Below are 15,096 nucleotides of genomic sequence, written 5' to 3' on the forward strand. Positions count from 1 at the left end.
TGTGGTCTGAGTTGTGTTCACATAGATTATCACACGGTATAATTGTTTTCGGAAGCCATCATTACCATGATGATTGTAAAAATGTTGGTAAAGCGACAGGCTACTGACATTATAGTGTCACATCCTTATGGTTTTTCTAAGCAGTTCTCTTTCGGTCAATGGGTGGACACAAAGGTACATGGTCAAAATGTTCGGGGGAGATTTTGGATTTGGTACAAAAATTGAAGCAGTGGGGTTCATGTGTGCAGAGTGGGGTTTGACTAGTCTTTCCATCTTCACAATGGGACTCATGTCTACTCAATAAAATTATAGTGGGGTGTATTATGACAAACACTTGTAGTGGTATATTTTCGCCCAAAATGTAAACACAAACGGCATCTACTTCCTACCTGACCATCCACTTAAAATTACTTTACACCTCAGACTACAACCCTCTACGCCACCCCACCCCCTATTAAAATAGCATTTTTTTGTGTTTTTTTAAACATCGATTTCTTTCTAAAGTATTGTCTGAGCTCTGTCAACAGAGTATTTTAATCATTTTCTTTTTAACTTTATTGAAACAGTTTACTAAAACAAAAAACAAAAACCGTGAAAATGTCAGTTTCTAACATTACTATTTTTTAAATGCAGAAGTGTGACGTCACACTATCTGAATCTTCCCTCTTATCACACAGTCACCAAATTACGACCCCCTCCCACCCCCATATCCCCTGTATGAATGTGATGTCATATATGGACGACCCCTTAAAACAGTCTGGCTCAATTCTTGTATTACCCTTTACTTGTAACCGAATAATGTGCAAAGTGTTTTCAAATTTTGTATGTAACTAGTTTTAAATATTTTAAGTATTTTTATAATTATTACAGAGTTTTATTAATGATAATTTTTTATAAGTGTGTAAACAATTTGTTTTGTAATTCTGAAATTTTGAACGAATCAAAAGTATTTGCCAAAACTCGTAGGTTATTAATTATTTATTTAAAACTAACACAAAACTCAGTTCTACATGATTTTTCCACACGTAATAACGGAAATTCTTGAATTATTTTTAGAAGATCTGTACCCAGTTTGTCAACATACAACGGGATTTCCCGCTAACGTGTAAGTATTTTAAACTCTCGCTATACGTGGCACAAAGGAGCGCCATATTTAGAAACATTCTACAGGTGAGGTAGACATGTATTCGGCGTATTTTGGTTTGTGCACCTCGTATGTTATTTCATCACGATCTGGACTTTGACATACCTCACGTTTACGACTTCATATTTACTTAATAAATAGAGCGACTATAAAAGAAATAAAAATCTGTTTAAATTCTTCAGTAATTATTAAAACAGTAAAGTTCCCTTGTTTTCGTGAGCTCGACATATGAAGGGATAGGGTTGTAAGCACTATGACTATGCCCAGCCGCCTTTACTTAATCTAAAATGAGTTAGGTATCCACCATAACTGGGTATCAAGTAAGGTTTACTGACTTGAAACCTGATTCGAACTTGCGACTTACGTGACAAGCCACTCCGTCCCTTAAAATTCTTCAGTACATAGATCTAAAATGTTAAAATGATCTACAACTAAATTGTTGCTTGTTAAACATCAGCAGAGGTCAATAAATGTGAGCAGCCATTCTCAAATCGCTTGTTTTTAACCTACCTAAATATTAAACAAATAGACACTAAAAATAATGAGGATTTTAGGCGGGTGTCTACAGGTGTCTGTGTCAGTAAATAATAATGACGTCATGATTTTATTTCTGGATTTAAGACTAAGATGTAGACAGAACTTATTTATTTTTATAGAAATAATTACATTATAATTGAATATTTCAAGCACGACATTTAATCACGTAACATACATATTTGCTATTGACATGGATCAAATGTTAATTTTAAATAATGTTTTAGCCAGTCCAACCCCATATTTACAGTAAGCGGGTTGGCCAACCACATTTTCCAGCACAAGATGTTTTCGTTTATAATTTATCTTTAAAAAAAGATTTTTACAGCGTTTTCTAGAACTAACACTAATAATAGAATGTGAAATAACTTAAGGATTAGTTGCTTGACGTTTATTACACAAATCATGTCCAAACGTAATCATAGTTAATGTGTATAGTTTACCTGTTTTAGTAAACAGATCCTGCTGTTATTTGTTCTATTTGTGTCTATCGACTTTCACGTTCTCAACACAGTGACTACACACGTATGTAGGTCATAAAACTTGTCGGGGATTTTTTAAAGAACAATAAATAATATACAATTTCCCCCACACGGATATATTATAAAGGGCAATAAGAAATCTTCACATAACATTTCGACAGCGTGGATCTAATTTTACATTTTTAGGCCAAATTTAATTTTTTTTGTCCCGTCCACATCAGATTGTATCTTGTTTATCGCAGATTTCTTGTGCTAAAAATAACAGTGTACAGGCGTCCTGTCTGCCATACGATTATAACATAGTTACATAAATAACACATATACATGTTTGACTGCTAACAAAACAGTATCAATAACATTTTAAAGGCACGTCATTAATTAATATACTCAGTCTTCGCTTTTAGTTAAATGGGTCTCCGATCTCAACCCCCATCTAGTTTAACTACTATTTACCTTGAACAAATAATCAAACATGCTTTGCTCTATAAGTTTTAGTATAGCTCTAATTTTCATCATCATCTTTTCCTGTATGTGCATAAGATAAGACACTTCGGGCCGCCACAGAAAGCTTCCTGCATTTTTGTCGGTTACCGGTAATTTTCTTGGCAGTCCTCCATTTCAGTCTTGCCTCTGCTGTTTCTCCGCCGTGCACCTCCACGTCTCCCTTGTATTCATGCGATGTCTTCTGAATGTATTCGTAGGACGTGAACCATCCATTGGCATCTTCTTTTTTCCAATTAATTTGCAGTGTTTCTTTCAGACATTTTTCTCCAGTGGGGCACTTGATATTTTCGGAGGGTGGGGGGGGGGGGGGCTGACAAAATTTACATGTTTTCTATATAAACTCCATTTCATCGGGCCGGGGGAGGGGGTGGTATGGGCGGTAGACTTCCTGCCGGAGGCACCCCCCCCCCCCCCCCCACCTCCAATGAGATGCCTGGAAGAAAAACTGTTTGCAAACTTCTTCCATTTCCAACTCTCCAAGCAATTAATCAATTGATTGGTGTTAGGCCAGTGTATGCCTTTTATCCACTAAGTTTAGACTGAAACCAGTGATCTGCTGTGATGTGTTTATTTTTAGCTGGGCAGCTTGTACACCCTGACGACCCCCGGAGATATACCAGCGGGAATATAAACTTCTGGCAGGCTGAAAACAATAAGAAACATCAATCTTGTCACTCTGTAATTCTATGCTAATGACAGTTCTATCATGAATGTTAGCTTTATGTAGTTCTATGCTAATGACAGTTCCATCATGAATGTTGTCGTTCTGTAGTTCTATGCTAATGATAGTTCCATCATAAATGGTGTCATTTTGTAGTTCTATGCTATTGACAGTTTTACAATTTTATCTCTATCTCTAGAGCCTTATAGATCTTCCATAGTGGTGCGTGCTGTCTAATTTTGGCTGTAAATCAAATGTGGAATTGAAATGTCAGTTTCACTCTATCTTGCATGTTGGTCTAAAAATGTATTTAACCTTAATCTTCTAAAGCTGACCACTATGCTGAATTCTGTTTGCCTTGTCATAGACCAGTGGCTATTGTTATGCAGTTTGTAAATAAACACTGGTTGATAACTAGTCAAGCTACCATATAAACTTCTTTCTTTAAAAAGTCAAAATATTTTTAACTATCACAGAGTGACTGACAGCTGCTGAATGTGATGTAAAGATCAAGGTTATTTCAATCAAACAGCTGCCACAGATGACCATAAGACTGCAGTAAAGGCCAGTAGAGATCTGCCACATCAAGTTACAGGTAAGTTTGTTAATTATCTTTTAACTTAATCAAGTGTACAGCCATGGTTTAGTGCTGATGTAGACAATGTGTCAAATCTTTGTATTATGGTTTATTTAACAGGAATTAACTTGGATAGTCTAGATGACCACAACAGCATGGCCAGTGTAGAGGATAGTCTAGATGACCACAACAGTATGGCCAGTGGAGAGGATAGTCTAGACGACCACAACAGTAGGGCGAGTGGAGAGGATAGTCTAGACGACCACAACAGTAAGGCCAGTGTAGAGGACATCTCAACATATTTTACAGGTACTGTCCATTTGATTGGGAAAAATTGGTCCTAAAATATCTAATTGTATGCTTAAAATGTTTTGTGCTTATGAAGACCTTGTGTTGAAACATTCTGTAGTTTGAAATGTTTACTGGATGAGTATCTTAAGATGGTGATGCTTGAGATGGTTGTGACAGTTGGAGGTTGTAGATAGTTTTCGTGTTTTATGTTTGTCAAAGTTTAACAGCTAATGAAATGTTTACAGTAATAAAATTGTTTTGTTTACCTGTACAGGTACACATGAAGTACAAGAATGTCTTGAAGGTCAAGGTGAGGTAGATTTACACACACACCTGGCAAGTTGTGAGAAAAATCCTGGCCACAACAACTTTGTACCTGTAAATCAATTAAGTCTTGAACATTTTCCTCCTGGTTACCATGACAACGATGTGTATGACCTCACAAAAGTCCTGGCTGATGTAATGGTCAGGATAGCCGTTAAGTTTACCAGTCCAGACAGACCAGAGTTTGTAGAAGGCGCTGAAGATCCATATCCGTGCTACAACACCAGGGGACAGAACTCACTACATACAGGGACTGGGAGGATGATCAAGTGCACAAAGGGAATGAAACGGCCCACCGACATAACTTGTCCATGTCCTGAATGTGACCACTCGGACACACCCAGCAAAGTGTGGTGGGAGGTTCATGTGTTGACAGCCAGGCATGTGCTTTTTGATGATAGTGAGGCGAGACAGTCCAGCTGTAGGTTGTGGTTTGATGATGATAAAAGTCCAGTGGTCAAGATTTATGGGTGGAAGGTGGGTTTGCTTTCAGTCACTGAGAGAGACATGTGTGTGTTGTATTGTGTGACACATGAAGTAGTTGTAGCTGATAAACTGGAGGAGATGGTGAGGCGGTTTGTTTATCTACGTGATAAAGTAAGGGACAAATACGAGAGTCGTAGAGGTGTGGACAAGCTGACCATTATAGTGTCACATCCTCATGGCTGTTCTAAGCAGGTCTCTGTAGGTCACTGGGTGGACAGGCAGGTGGTGAGGGGTAACTTAACCAGGTATACGTACACAACGTGTACCTGTCCAGGTAGCAGTGGAGCTTGGGTCTACAGACTGGGGTGTGACTGGTGGTCTGGCCATCCCCACAGTGGAGCTAAGTCCGGTGGATTAAATTATAGTGGGGTGTGGGGGGACTTTTAGTTGTCTGCTCTTGTATAGAATGTAAACAAACATGGCACCTGTTGAATGTCTGCTCTTAAATTATTTCTTGACATTATTGTAGAGCTTTATTAAACTTTTAATCAATTATCTCGTTATTTTTATCAGAGAAAAAGTTGTTGATTGTTTAATTGGGAGTAGAGAAAAAAACGATCTCACAAATTTCTTGTAAATCTAAAAGAAAATAAAGTTTTAAATCAACTCGTTTTATGTTTCATTTTTGTTTGAACTTTGTACGAAGCTATTCAATATTGACGCTAAAGTTTGGATCTAAAGACTCTCAATATTGACGCTAAAGTTTGGATCTAGCAACTCTCAATATTGTCGCAAAATGTGTATGAAACATTTTCTCCACTTAAACCATTGTATCTAACTACAATCATTTTATCCACTGAAAACATTGTTTAAAACTGCAGTTATTTTATCTACCGAAACCTTTGTATCAAACTACAAACATATTATCCACTGAAACCGCTGTATCAAACTTAAACAACAAAACACTGAATCAAAATTTGTTGATTTGGAACTATCCTTTCCTCTATGTTGTCTGCTGGCTACTTTCTTCTTTCTGTTCTTGCGTCCTTCTACTTTTTCTTGTCCTTCTGTTTATCGTTGTGTTGAAGTTTCTTCGTCAACTGTCTAGTAGTCGTCTTGGTCTAGGTCTGCAAAGTTGTTTTACAGAGAGGGCACATCGTCTTACGTCCATCAAGCTGAGCATTAAGGTGTGCATCTCTCCGCCTAGGTAGTTCTTCTGAGGCTATTTTTTTTTAGATTTCTCGCATATGTAGTCTTTAAAAAAATCTTCTTAAAGAAAGATTGTGTACCATATGTTTGGCTTTCCTGTATTATACAGTTTTAGGGAAAACCAAGTTTCTGCATGAGCATTTCTACCAGGATCTATTCGTCAAACTGTGATGACCTGTTACCTTCTATTAAGATTCGGAGTGTTTGTTTCAATTGGGTGCTCAATGGTCCTCCGTTTAGCTTAAGGTGCTTAATTAACTAATGACCTCACTGTACTCACTTTGTATAAGTTCGTTGATAATCCTACTGGGTTCGTTTGTGTATTTACTCCGACCATTGAACGTATCATCTCAACTTGAGACGATATCCATTTTGAGTGTGTCTCAAGGTCAACAGGATCTCCCTTACTGTCTTTGCCACGGCTAAACATGATGTATTTTTCTTTGTTGATGAACGCGTGTTCGAAAAACGCCGTCTGCAGAGAAATTCGCTCCTTTTCACTGTGAACACAATACAATAACTCTGTTTTAATGTGGATAACTTAAATTACGTTTTATCTTTGTGTCAACAAGAATCGTTTACATGAAACAAAACCAAACATGGAATATAATGTACAGTGATTTATTAAAAGATCTTATATAATTACTACTCTTTTTGTTGTTACTTTTGTTCTTAATTTTTATTTTATTTTCTATATTCAACACAGAAATGCTTGCAATGTTTCAAAATATTAAGAAACGATAGAATATCAGAAAAATAAGATGGGATATAACGAATAGTTATAATACGTGAACGAATAAATATAACAAGCCGAACCGCAGCATATCATATGCCGCTATTTAGTTGTTTAATTTTCTACTTTTCAGTAATTTATAATTTGTGAATTCGACAGTACCAATGCTGCCACTGAAAATATTTGCTTTAAAACACTATCAGTAGGTCGTTGAGAACGATACTACCCCCACCCTCCTTTCCCCCAACCCTTACCCTACACCCCCCCCCCCCCCCCGTGAAAGCAGCCTCCTCTTAGTTACCTCCCCTAAGTTTAAATTCGTTTCAAACTAAATTATCTGCCCCTACTAGCCGTCACTAAACCCGTCTCTACGAATGTAAACATTTAGCGTGAACCACAGCTCACCAGACCATGTAGGGGTGGGGTGGTAGGGAGCGCGCTTACAGCTTGTTTTCTAGCGTCTCCCAGAAGAAAATTATATCTATAGATAGGAGGGGAAAACCTGATATCTTAATTGTTTTCAGATTTACTGGTTTGTCTCTCTTTGGGGAAATGGCTTCTGAAAAAAAGTAAAACTGGGTTTCATGAATAGTTTGGTTTCTGACACGACACAAGGTATGCGACTGTAAATAGAAAGTATTAAAAAATATGTTCAAAACTTTGAATATAAAGATCATGTTAAGCATATTATTATGCTTCTGCCAAGTAAAGAGAGTTGCATATTATGTTACAAAAGATAAAATAAAAGGAGATAACTTTAGCTTCATGCTCTCGTCCGCCTTTTTTATTCGCTGGTTTCACTTACATGGATTAAAGTAATGATAGTTAGACAACACAATTTTACGGTTTGGCTTTTATTTTTGAACATCTTTTTCAGCTTGATCTTTTTCAGCTTGAAGGGGGTTGAGCGAAATTTCCTAAAAGAAAAAACAGAGGGGCGGGGTATTAATAATTGTGAGAACAAAATGTGGTTAATAGTAAAATACACCACCATTTGCACATTTATGGATGTTGAGGGGTTAAGGAAAGGAACTCTGTTTACATGTGCGATCGATGGCTAGGCTCTTCTGCTTATCGTGTTGTGCTGAGTGAGGTGTTGCCTAAAGATATCTGATGTTGGTCTATATGTAAACAATACGATCAAAAACTAAGCCCTAAATAATTTACAACACTACCATACAAAACACGGAGGCTGTCTAACACAATTTAGTTTTTGCTTACATAAGAAGACAGTTTTACAATCATTAAAAGGTAATCCACTAGTTGAATGTAGCGTGGCTCCCACTTCTGCTTGAGAAGCTTTAAGTAGAGTTTGTCTTCTTTCTTTGTTAACACATATTACAGATAAGATAAAGACAAATATGTTGCAGATTTTACAAAATCTTGTTATCTCGCTTTAACACAATAACTGATCTGATTATCTCCCGTCTCAATTAACGTTACAGTAATCAGATATAATCCATTATCTGGTGTCGACACGTTTTCCTGTTGTTTAATTACAATGGTGCCCGTGATGTTCGAAGACTATAGAATGTTGAAAGAATCGATCCAGCAGTTTCTGTTCTGTCTTTATCAATTACTGTTTCTTCCAGATTTTTTTCTCCGGGAGGGGGGGGGGGGCACTTGAAATCGTCGGGGGGGGGGGGGGGGGGCGGTGGACTTTCTTCGTGGGGGGGGGGGGGCAGACACTGTTAAAAGTATATATTTTCAATATAAATTATATAAATTTAATTTCGTTCGGGGGGGGGGGGCTTCGTGACCCACTCCTCTCTCCAACATCTCGCGACGCCTCTGATCTTTTAGCCCGTGTATGTTACCCCAATCTAAATTAAATTATTTACTATGCGCTGACGAGTTTGTATTGTTTATAAAAGTGAGTGAGTGTATGATGTACTACCAAAACTAGGGTACAAGTACCTACACATACACGATTAGCTTGCACGAACTTACACCATCACACATTCGTTATAACTGATAAAATCACATCATGTGTAATATAGATGATAACACGATTAACAGGTTTTATATGTTTATTGAGAAGATAAAAAGCCAAAGAACGATACAATACAAAATACACATAAATAGAGATATCACTACATGGTAAGGGTAATTTGTGTTATTGACTTGACTATTTGTTCATTGAAGCGGAGCGACATTTTGTTACTACTGGAACAAGTTTGTCTGCAACAAGAGCAAACCAGCTAAAAACTTTGTTTTATTCTTCAGTCAAAAGTGAGTTTACATTTTAAAATAATTTTAAATCCGAGTTTTACACGACATCACAATTTCCACCAACTTAATGTTTACAAAACTAGACAACTGTCGAATCACAAAGACTACAAATGTGAGTTGATGGCAATTAAATTCTATGAAATAATTGTTTATAAATAATGTTTAAATAATTCTTTTTTTTTTTTCCCAAATACTTTAATTTTCAAATAGAAATATTTACATCAACATAATATACAAATGTGTGTGTGCTTAGTATTTGAAATAGTTCAAAAATTAATAAAAATTATCATTACATGAACAAAATGGTGAACATTACTAAATAAAAGATCAACAATTCAAATGAAGATAATTAGAAATAAAGAAATAGAAACATGTTTTCTTTACCATAATAGAAATAGTCTTAAATGTTTTTACAGTTTTGTTGAGAATTTTTTTTTACAATATTTTATTTTTCCTTTTTTTTTTTTTTTTTTTTTGCCTCAGACTTGTAATTTATAGCGTCAGTTGTGTGTTCGCTTTAGTATTACAGTTTTCATCATCGGCTTGTGAGGACTGATACAGATTTACAATAGAAATATTTCTTTCTTACTTGTAGCCTGCTTTCATTCATTTAAGATGGTTTACTTATACATAGATCTAATACAAAACGTCTAAATATAAAGAAAAAATAAAAATTAAAAACCAACCTGAAACTGAAAATGCAAATGTGTAATTAAATGATGATTCAAGGGATTTTTTTTTCTTGGCGTGGTGGGCTGAGGGGACGAGGGGGGGGAGAGGGGGAATTTGTTTTTTTTTTTAAAGTAGAGCTGAAATGAATTTTGGATTACAGAGAATTAAAATAATACAAATTTTAAGCAATCGGAAAAGCTATGTTATTACAATGAGACACGTAAAAGCAAACACTCTTCCCTTTCAAACATCTATATCTATACAGTCCTCAATTAGTTGTTTTTTTCCTTTTTTTTTAATTTTTTATTAATTCAATTGTTTTAAACATTTAAATCAGTAATAATTATTTATTTGATAGATTTTACACAGCATCAAAGACATGAACATCAATTGCATATATAATAATCAAATGTAGAAAATAAAATGGCATAAGAACTAGATTAAAATAAGGTGTGCAAACTAGGTTTCTCTTGACTGCTTAGTTTACTGTGCTTTGTCCTTAGCTGAGGAGTCAAAAGTTCACATTGTAGCCGTGGGAGAAGTGTCTCTGCAGTACACATACTGATCTATCATTCCAAAACTTTCCATGACATAAAATTGACCCTTGGCAAAGAGGGCACGCTACCTAGAAAAATCCGCCAGTCCGGTTGAGTGGGGGGGGGGGAGTGTGTGTGTGTGGGGGGGGGGGGTGAGGTGTGTATCTCTTTCTACCATTCAGGTATTGCACTTTTAAAAACCTGGGAAACAGAACACTGTTCTAATTTTAATTTACTTCAGGGCTGATTGAGTGATGTTTAGCTTGAGAGTGTCGATATTAATTATGCATCTAGTTTATTTGCTTCTTCTGTAGTTCAAATGTTTAAATAATTCAAGTCTGAAAATTTTTAAGGATCTAATACATAAAGCTCAATTCTGTATGTAATATGTAAAGTGTAAAGAGTTTGTCGTGGATACTTATTACAGTGCGCATAGTCTAAATTTATGAGTTAAAAAATTAATATTAAAAGTGTTGGGAAATATTTTTCATTTTTAAAACTGAAAGTAATAATTGTCGGCATGTTCATTAAACACAAGTTTTAAAAAATATCATCTTTTGCCAAAATTCTAATTATGTCTCTATTTAGTCCTTTAGCACTTACTTCCCTTTGATAAATTAGGAAAACACAATTACTTCCCTTTATAAAACCATATATTTAGTGGAAAAATATTTACATTTTATTACTTTGTTTTGGTGTTGGAAAAAAAAAATAATTACATAATTAGCGGGAATTGATCAAGTGCAAATGTTGTAGGTATTTTACGGATAAGCTTGGAGTATTATAATTGTTCATTAAATTGAAACATGCGCGTTCGTTTAAGTGAGTGCCAAAGACAATGAATAAGTTGGGGTACTATAGTCGTTTATTAAGCTGAAACAGGGCTAGACTGTGTGCACTTTGCGTTTATGTTCGCGTTTGTGTTTTCTTTGCGTTTAGGTTGGGTTTGCATTAGTGGTTGCGTTTTGATTTGTTTCGTTTTTGTTCTTTCTTTTTTTTGTTTTTGTTTGTGTTTTTTCTTTGGGTTTGTATTTGTGGTTTTGCGTTTGGATTTGGTTTGTTTTCGTTTGCTTTTTCGTTTGTTTTTTTCTTTGTGTTTGTATTGGTGTTTGTGGTTGTGGTTGGGTTTGTTGTTAGGTTTTTGTTTTCGTTTGTATTTGTAATTGTGTTAGCGTTATGTTTGCGTTTTGTTGTTTTGGTTTTGGTTGGTTGTGGTTTGGGTGGGCAATGCCGGGTTTATGATGATTACTAAGCACACAGGTAATGGTCTTTAACAGACGGTTAGTAATGTATAAGAATTATTTGGTTACGACGCCGTGAATAAGACATTCTTTTTTATTAAAAAACGTAATTAAAAATCTTAATTTACGTTCAATTTTTTACGATCTAACGTACTCTGTTTTATTCAGATGCGTCCTAGAATTCAAGTCAAATATGTTACAGAACACATGAACTATTTAGAAGAAAAGATACACGTCATTAAACCTGTGGTTGAAGCTTTACAAGTTGTAAGTGGCAAGTGGTATTTGTCTATTTTGTTGTTGTTAAACATAACGTATATTATTTAAAACCTACAAACATTAAAGAAAACAATGTTCTAATACAACATACTAACACACATTTTTAACGCTAGATGTTAATGTTTAATGTCATAAGGCTGTACAAAACAGCAAGACTTGGTTAGAAGATAAAAGTGACAACAAATCTGTGACATACTGTGATCTTTGTCAAGAACTTGAATCAGCGACCACAGCCATGTTGGATGTAGCGGAACATATTTTAAGTAAATATTTTAAAATACAAGTGTCTGATATTTTGTTTAATACTCTGGTGTATATATTAAACATAAATAACTTAATAGAAAGTAAAAATAAAATTATAATAGGAAAGCTTAAAAAAGTATGGAGTGCGTTAATGTTATTCATATATTTCATTTTATTAAATACCCTTAACATTGCAGGAGATGTAGCTTGAAATTATATTGAAAAAAAAGTTAAAAAGCATTCATACTTTAGAAAAAAAACATGCGATTAAAATTTTAGAGATTATTGTTGATTTATGTTTTTAAGACGAAAATAAAGACAATGAAGGTACTGAAGGAAGGTCATTTTCATCTCAGTCTACACCACAAACTACAGCAACTGAAAAACGTGACAGTAGTGAATCAACAGATCATAATCTTAAAGAACATCATCAATTATCAGGTATACACACATAATTTGTTTTAAAGTTATCATTAAACCAATAATGGAACAGTGAAGTATTTTAATTTATTTTCTTAAAAGAAATGTAGCATCTGATTTCCAAACAGTATTACTTCTCCGATTGACTTAACATTGTATTGCCTTAGATATATTATGTCGCCTTGAGCAGATAAAGACAACCATATCTTCTCTACAAGACGCCAATGACAAGTCTACAGATGACATATCATAATATAAAACAATGGAGAGACAACTTTGTAACAGAAAAGAGTGACATGGGGGAAATCATTGAACAACTGACTTAAAAACAAAAGCAGAATTTTAAAAGCAACTGAAAACAAATGAATGAACGAGAAAACAAAGTAAAGGAGCTAAACAAAAAATTTGAAAGCTTAAAAAAAAAAAGAATCCAAGTCAAACAAACCACTAAAGAAACTGTCTCTAGATATGAAAGAAAATGAAAACAACTTACATAATAAATATTTAAAGTCTTTGGAAATACTGTGTTTACAATAAAACATTATTCCTTGAAATGTAACTAAAATAAAATTCTAAACCCCAATCCACCAGATGAGGACAACATGGATGTCAACAAACCAACGCCATCTTTACCACAACCTGACACACAGACAACAGCAACATTTCTAACAGTGGAATCAACAAGACAACTCAAGACACAAGACAAACATACAGCGGGTATGTCTTAGTTTTCTTTGATATAACAAATTAAATAGCTATATCATGAATATACCGTATGCAATGTTTAAGATTAAACTATTTTTTCTGTTAATTTTAAAATATTTTGTTTTAACTTTTTTACGTTTAACGCTGTTTAAAGAAACTTATTTATCAAGGTTTCTGACATTTTAAATTATAAACTGAATACTTGTGACTATCCTCAGTTAAAGAACAACCTGGCCTAGAGAGTAGACTCGCCTATATTGAAACAACACTATCTTCACTACAGGACACACAACACAAGTCTACAGATGACATATCAGAAATAAAACAATGGAGAGACAACTTTGTAACAGAACAGAGTGACATGGGGCTAAACATTGAACAACTGACTAAAAAACAAAAGCAGAATTTTAAAAACCTTAGAAAACAAATGAGTGAACAAAATAACAAAGTAAAGGAGCTGAACAAAGAAATTGAAAGTTTAAAAGAAAAAGAATCGAAGTCAAACAAAACACTAGAGAAACTGTCTCAAAATATGAATGAATATGAAAACATAGTGCGCAAAATAAACAAAGAGATGCAAGATAAAAGAGACAGTATGAAAGAAGAAATTAAAAGCAATTCTGATTTGATTGTTTCTTTACAAGATGGAAAGAATAAAATCTTGGACAAAACATCAACCCAATTTGAAAAGTTACAATCAAAGGTAAATTTTAAAATTGCTGTATTTTTTGTACACAGTTCTATTCTCACTGCAATTTAATTTACTTCAAATTGTTAAAAGGGGCAGTTGACTAACTTAACCTATAATCATAACTTTTATATAAATGCTAATTGTATGTGAGTTTTAATATACAATAAAAATAGTTAAATATATAAATCTTCAATTTAGCACAATGTAATGTATAAACTCCTACAACAAAGATTGATGCCCATTGACAAACTGATTCAAATCTTTAACAAGAACTTTGAAACTAGGGAAGAAAAATTAAAGAAGGTATGTTTGTAATACTGTATAAAAAATCATTTGCAACATTGATAAATCCTAAATTACTCCGGTAATGTCCATAATTTTTGGGAATTCACTGATAAATAGTTTTATCAATTAAATAAGAATATACAATAAATCATTTCCATTTCTTAAAAGTTACCATTATCTATTGAAGCTAGTGAGTCAGTAGATATGTGATATTTTCATTTATTTCCTTTACACTTTATTTTAATTTAGCTTGGTGAACTTGAAAATACTATTTCAAAATTGTCTAACGATTTTCATCTCATAGGTAAGTTTGCTTTGTAAAAAAAGCTATTAAAACTTATTTATATAACAATAGTGATTTAATGACAATTCTATCTATTAATGTTCTCGTTTAAATGTAAGAATAGTAAAATCTATCAAAGAATTCTCAATGATAACCAATCGGTAAAATGTTTTATACGTTTGTTTACCGCCCACTCTCATGCTCTCTCTAAATCTCTTACTCTCTGCATTTCTATTACACGGACGTACAGCGGTCTATACTAGTACAGTAAGACATTTATAGAGCTGCAGTTTAAAATTAACTAATTTCAATTAACGGCACTTCATCCCTTTATGTTTCTTATATTAAGAAGTTTTCACATACGAGCCAGATATGAAATATAAAAAAGTAATAACATGAAAACATTGATAATTAAACATTTTTAACATCTTAGTATCTAATTAATTTGCTGTAAACTGAAATGTACATTACAAAATGCTGACTGCGCAGACCTTGTGATCGGTCATTAGTAAGTATTCCTACAACAGTATAACTTTAATCCTAGTAATTTTTGTTTCGATAGATAAGCTATATATAATTAAACTATAATGTGAACACATACGGACTGTATGATTAGGTGACCCG

The 15,096-nt window shown here is 34.1% G+C and overlaps 2 protein-coding genes across 4 annotated transcripts; both read left to right on the forward strand.

Moving 5' to 3' along the window:
• The first annotated feature begins 1,111 nt into the window (after positions 1-1,111).
• Positions 1,112-5,570, forward strand: LOC131947337 (uncharacterized). 3 transcript variants are annotated; one of them, XM_059308527.1, is made up of 4 exons: positions 1,112-1,170; positions 3,802-3,920; positions 4,023-4,211; positions 4,468-5,570. In XM_059308527.1, the coding sequence occupies exons 3-4, from the start codon at positions 4,058-4,060 to the stop codon at positions 5,388-5,390; spliced, it is 1,077 nt and encodes a 358-aa protein (XP_059164510.1). In that variant the 5' UTR covers positions 1,112-1,170; positions 3,802-3,920; positions 4,023-4,057; the 3' UTR covers positions 5,391-5,570. The 3 variants fall into 3 exon arrangements, with proteins under 3 accessions (XP_059164510.1, XP_059164509.1, XP_059164512.1); XM_059308526.1 differs by lacking the exon at positions 1,112-1,170 and adding an exon at positions 1,171-1,213; XM_059308529.1 differs by lacking the exon at positions 1,112-1,170 and adding an exon at positions 1,186-1,200.
• Positions 5,571-11,734: 6,164 nt separating this feature from the next.
• On the forward strand, positions 11,735-13,236 carry LOC131947424 (uncharacterized). Its single transcript, XM_059308638.1, has 4 exons — positions 11,735-11,833; positions 11,982-12,108; positions 12,395-12,529; positions 13,100-13,236. Exons 1-4 carry the CDS (start codon positions 11,735-11,737, stop codon positions 13,234-13,236), a joined length of 498 nt encoding a protein of 165 aa, XP_059164621.1.
• The last annotated feature ends 1,860 nt before the right edge of the window (positions 13,237-15,096 follow it).

This window comes from Physella acuta, unplaced genomic scaffold, assembly GCF_028476545.2.
Source record: "Physella acuta isolate Inbredline_101_S28 unplaced genomic scaffold, ASM2847654v3 ptg000592l, whole genome shotgun sequence".
NCBI classification, from domain to species: Eukaryota; Metazoa; Mollusca; class Gastropoda; family Physidae; genus Physella; species Physella acuta.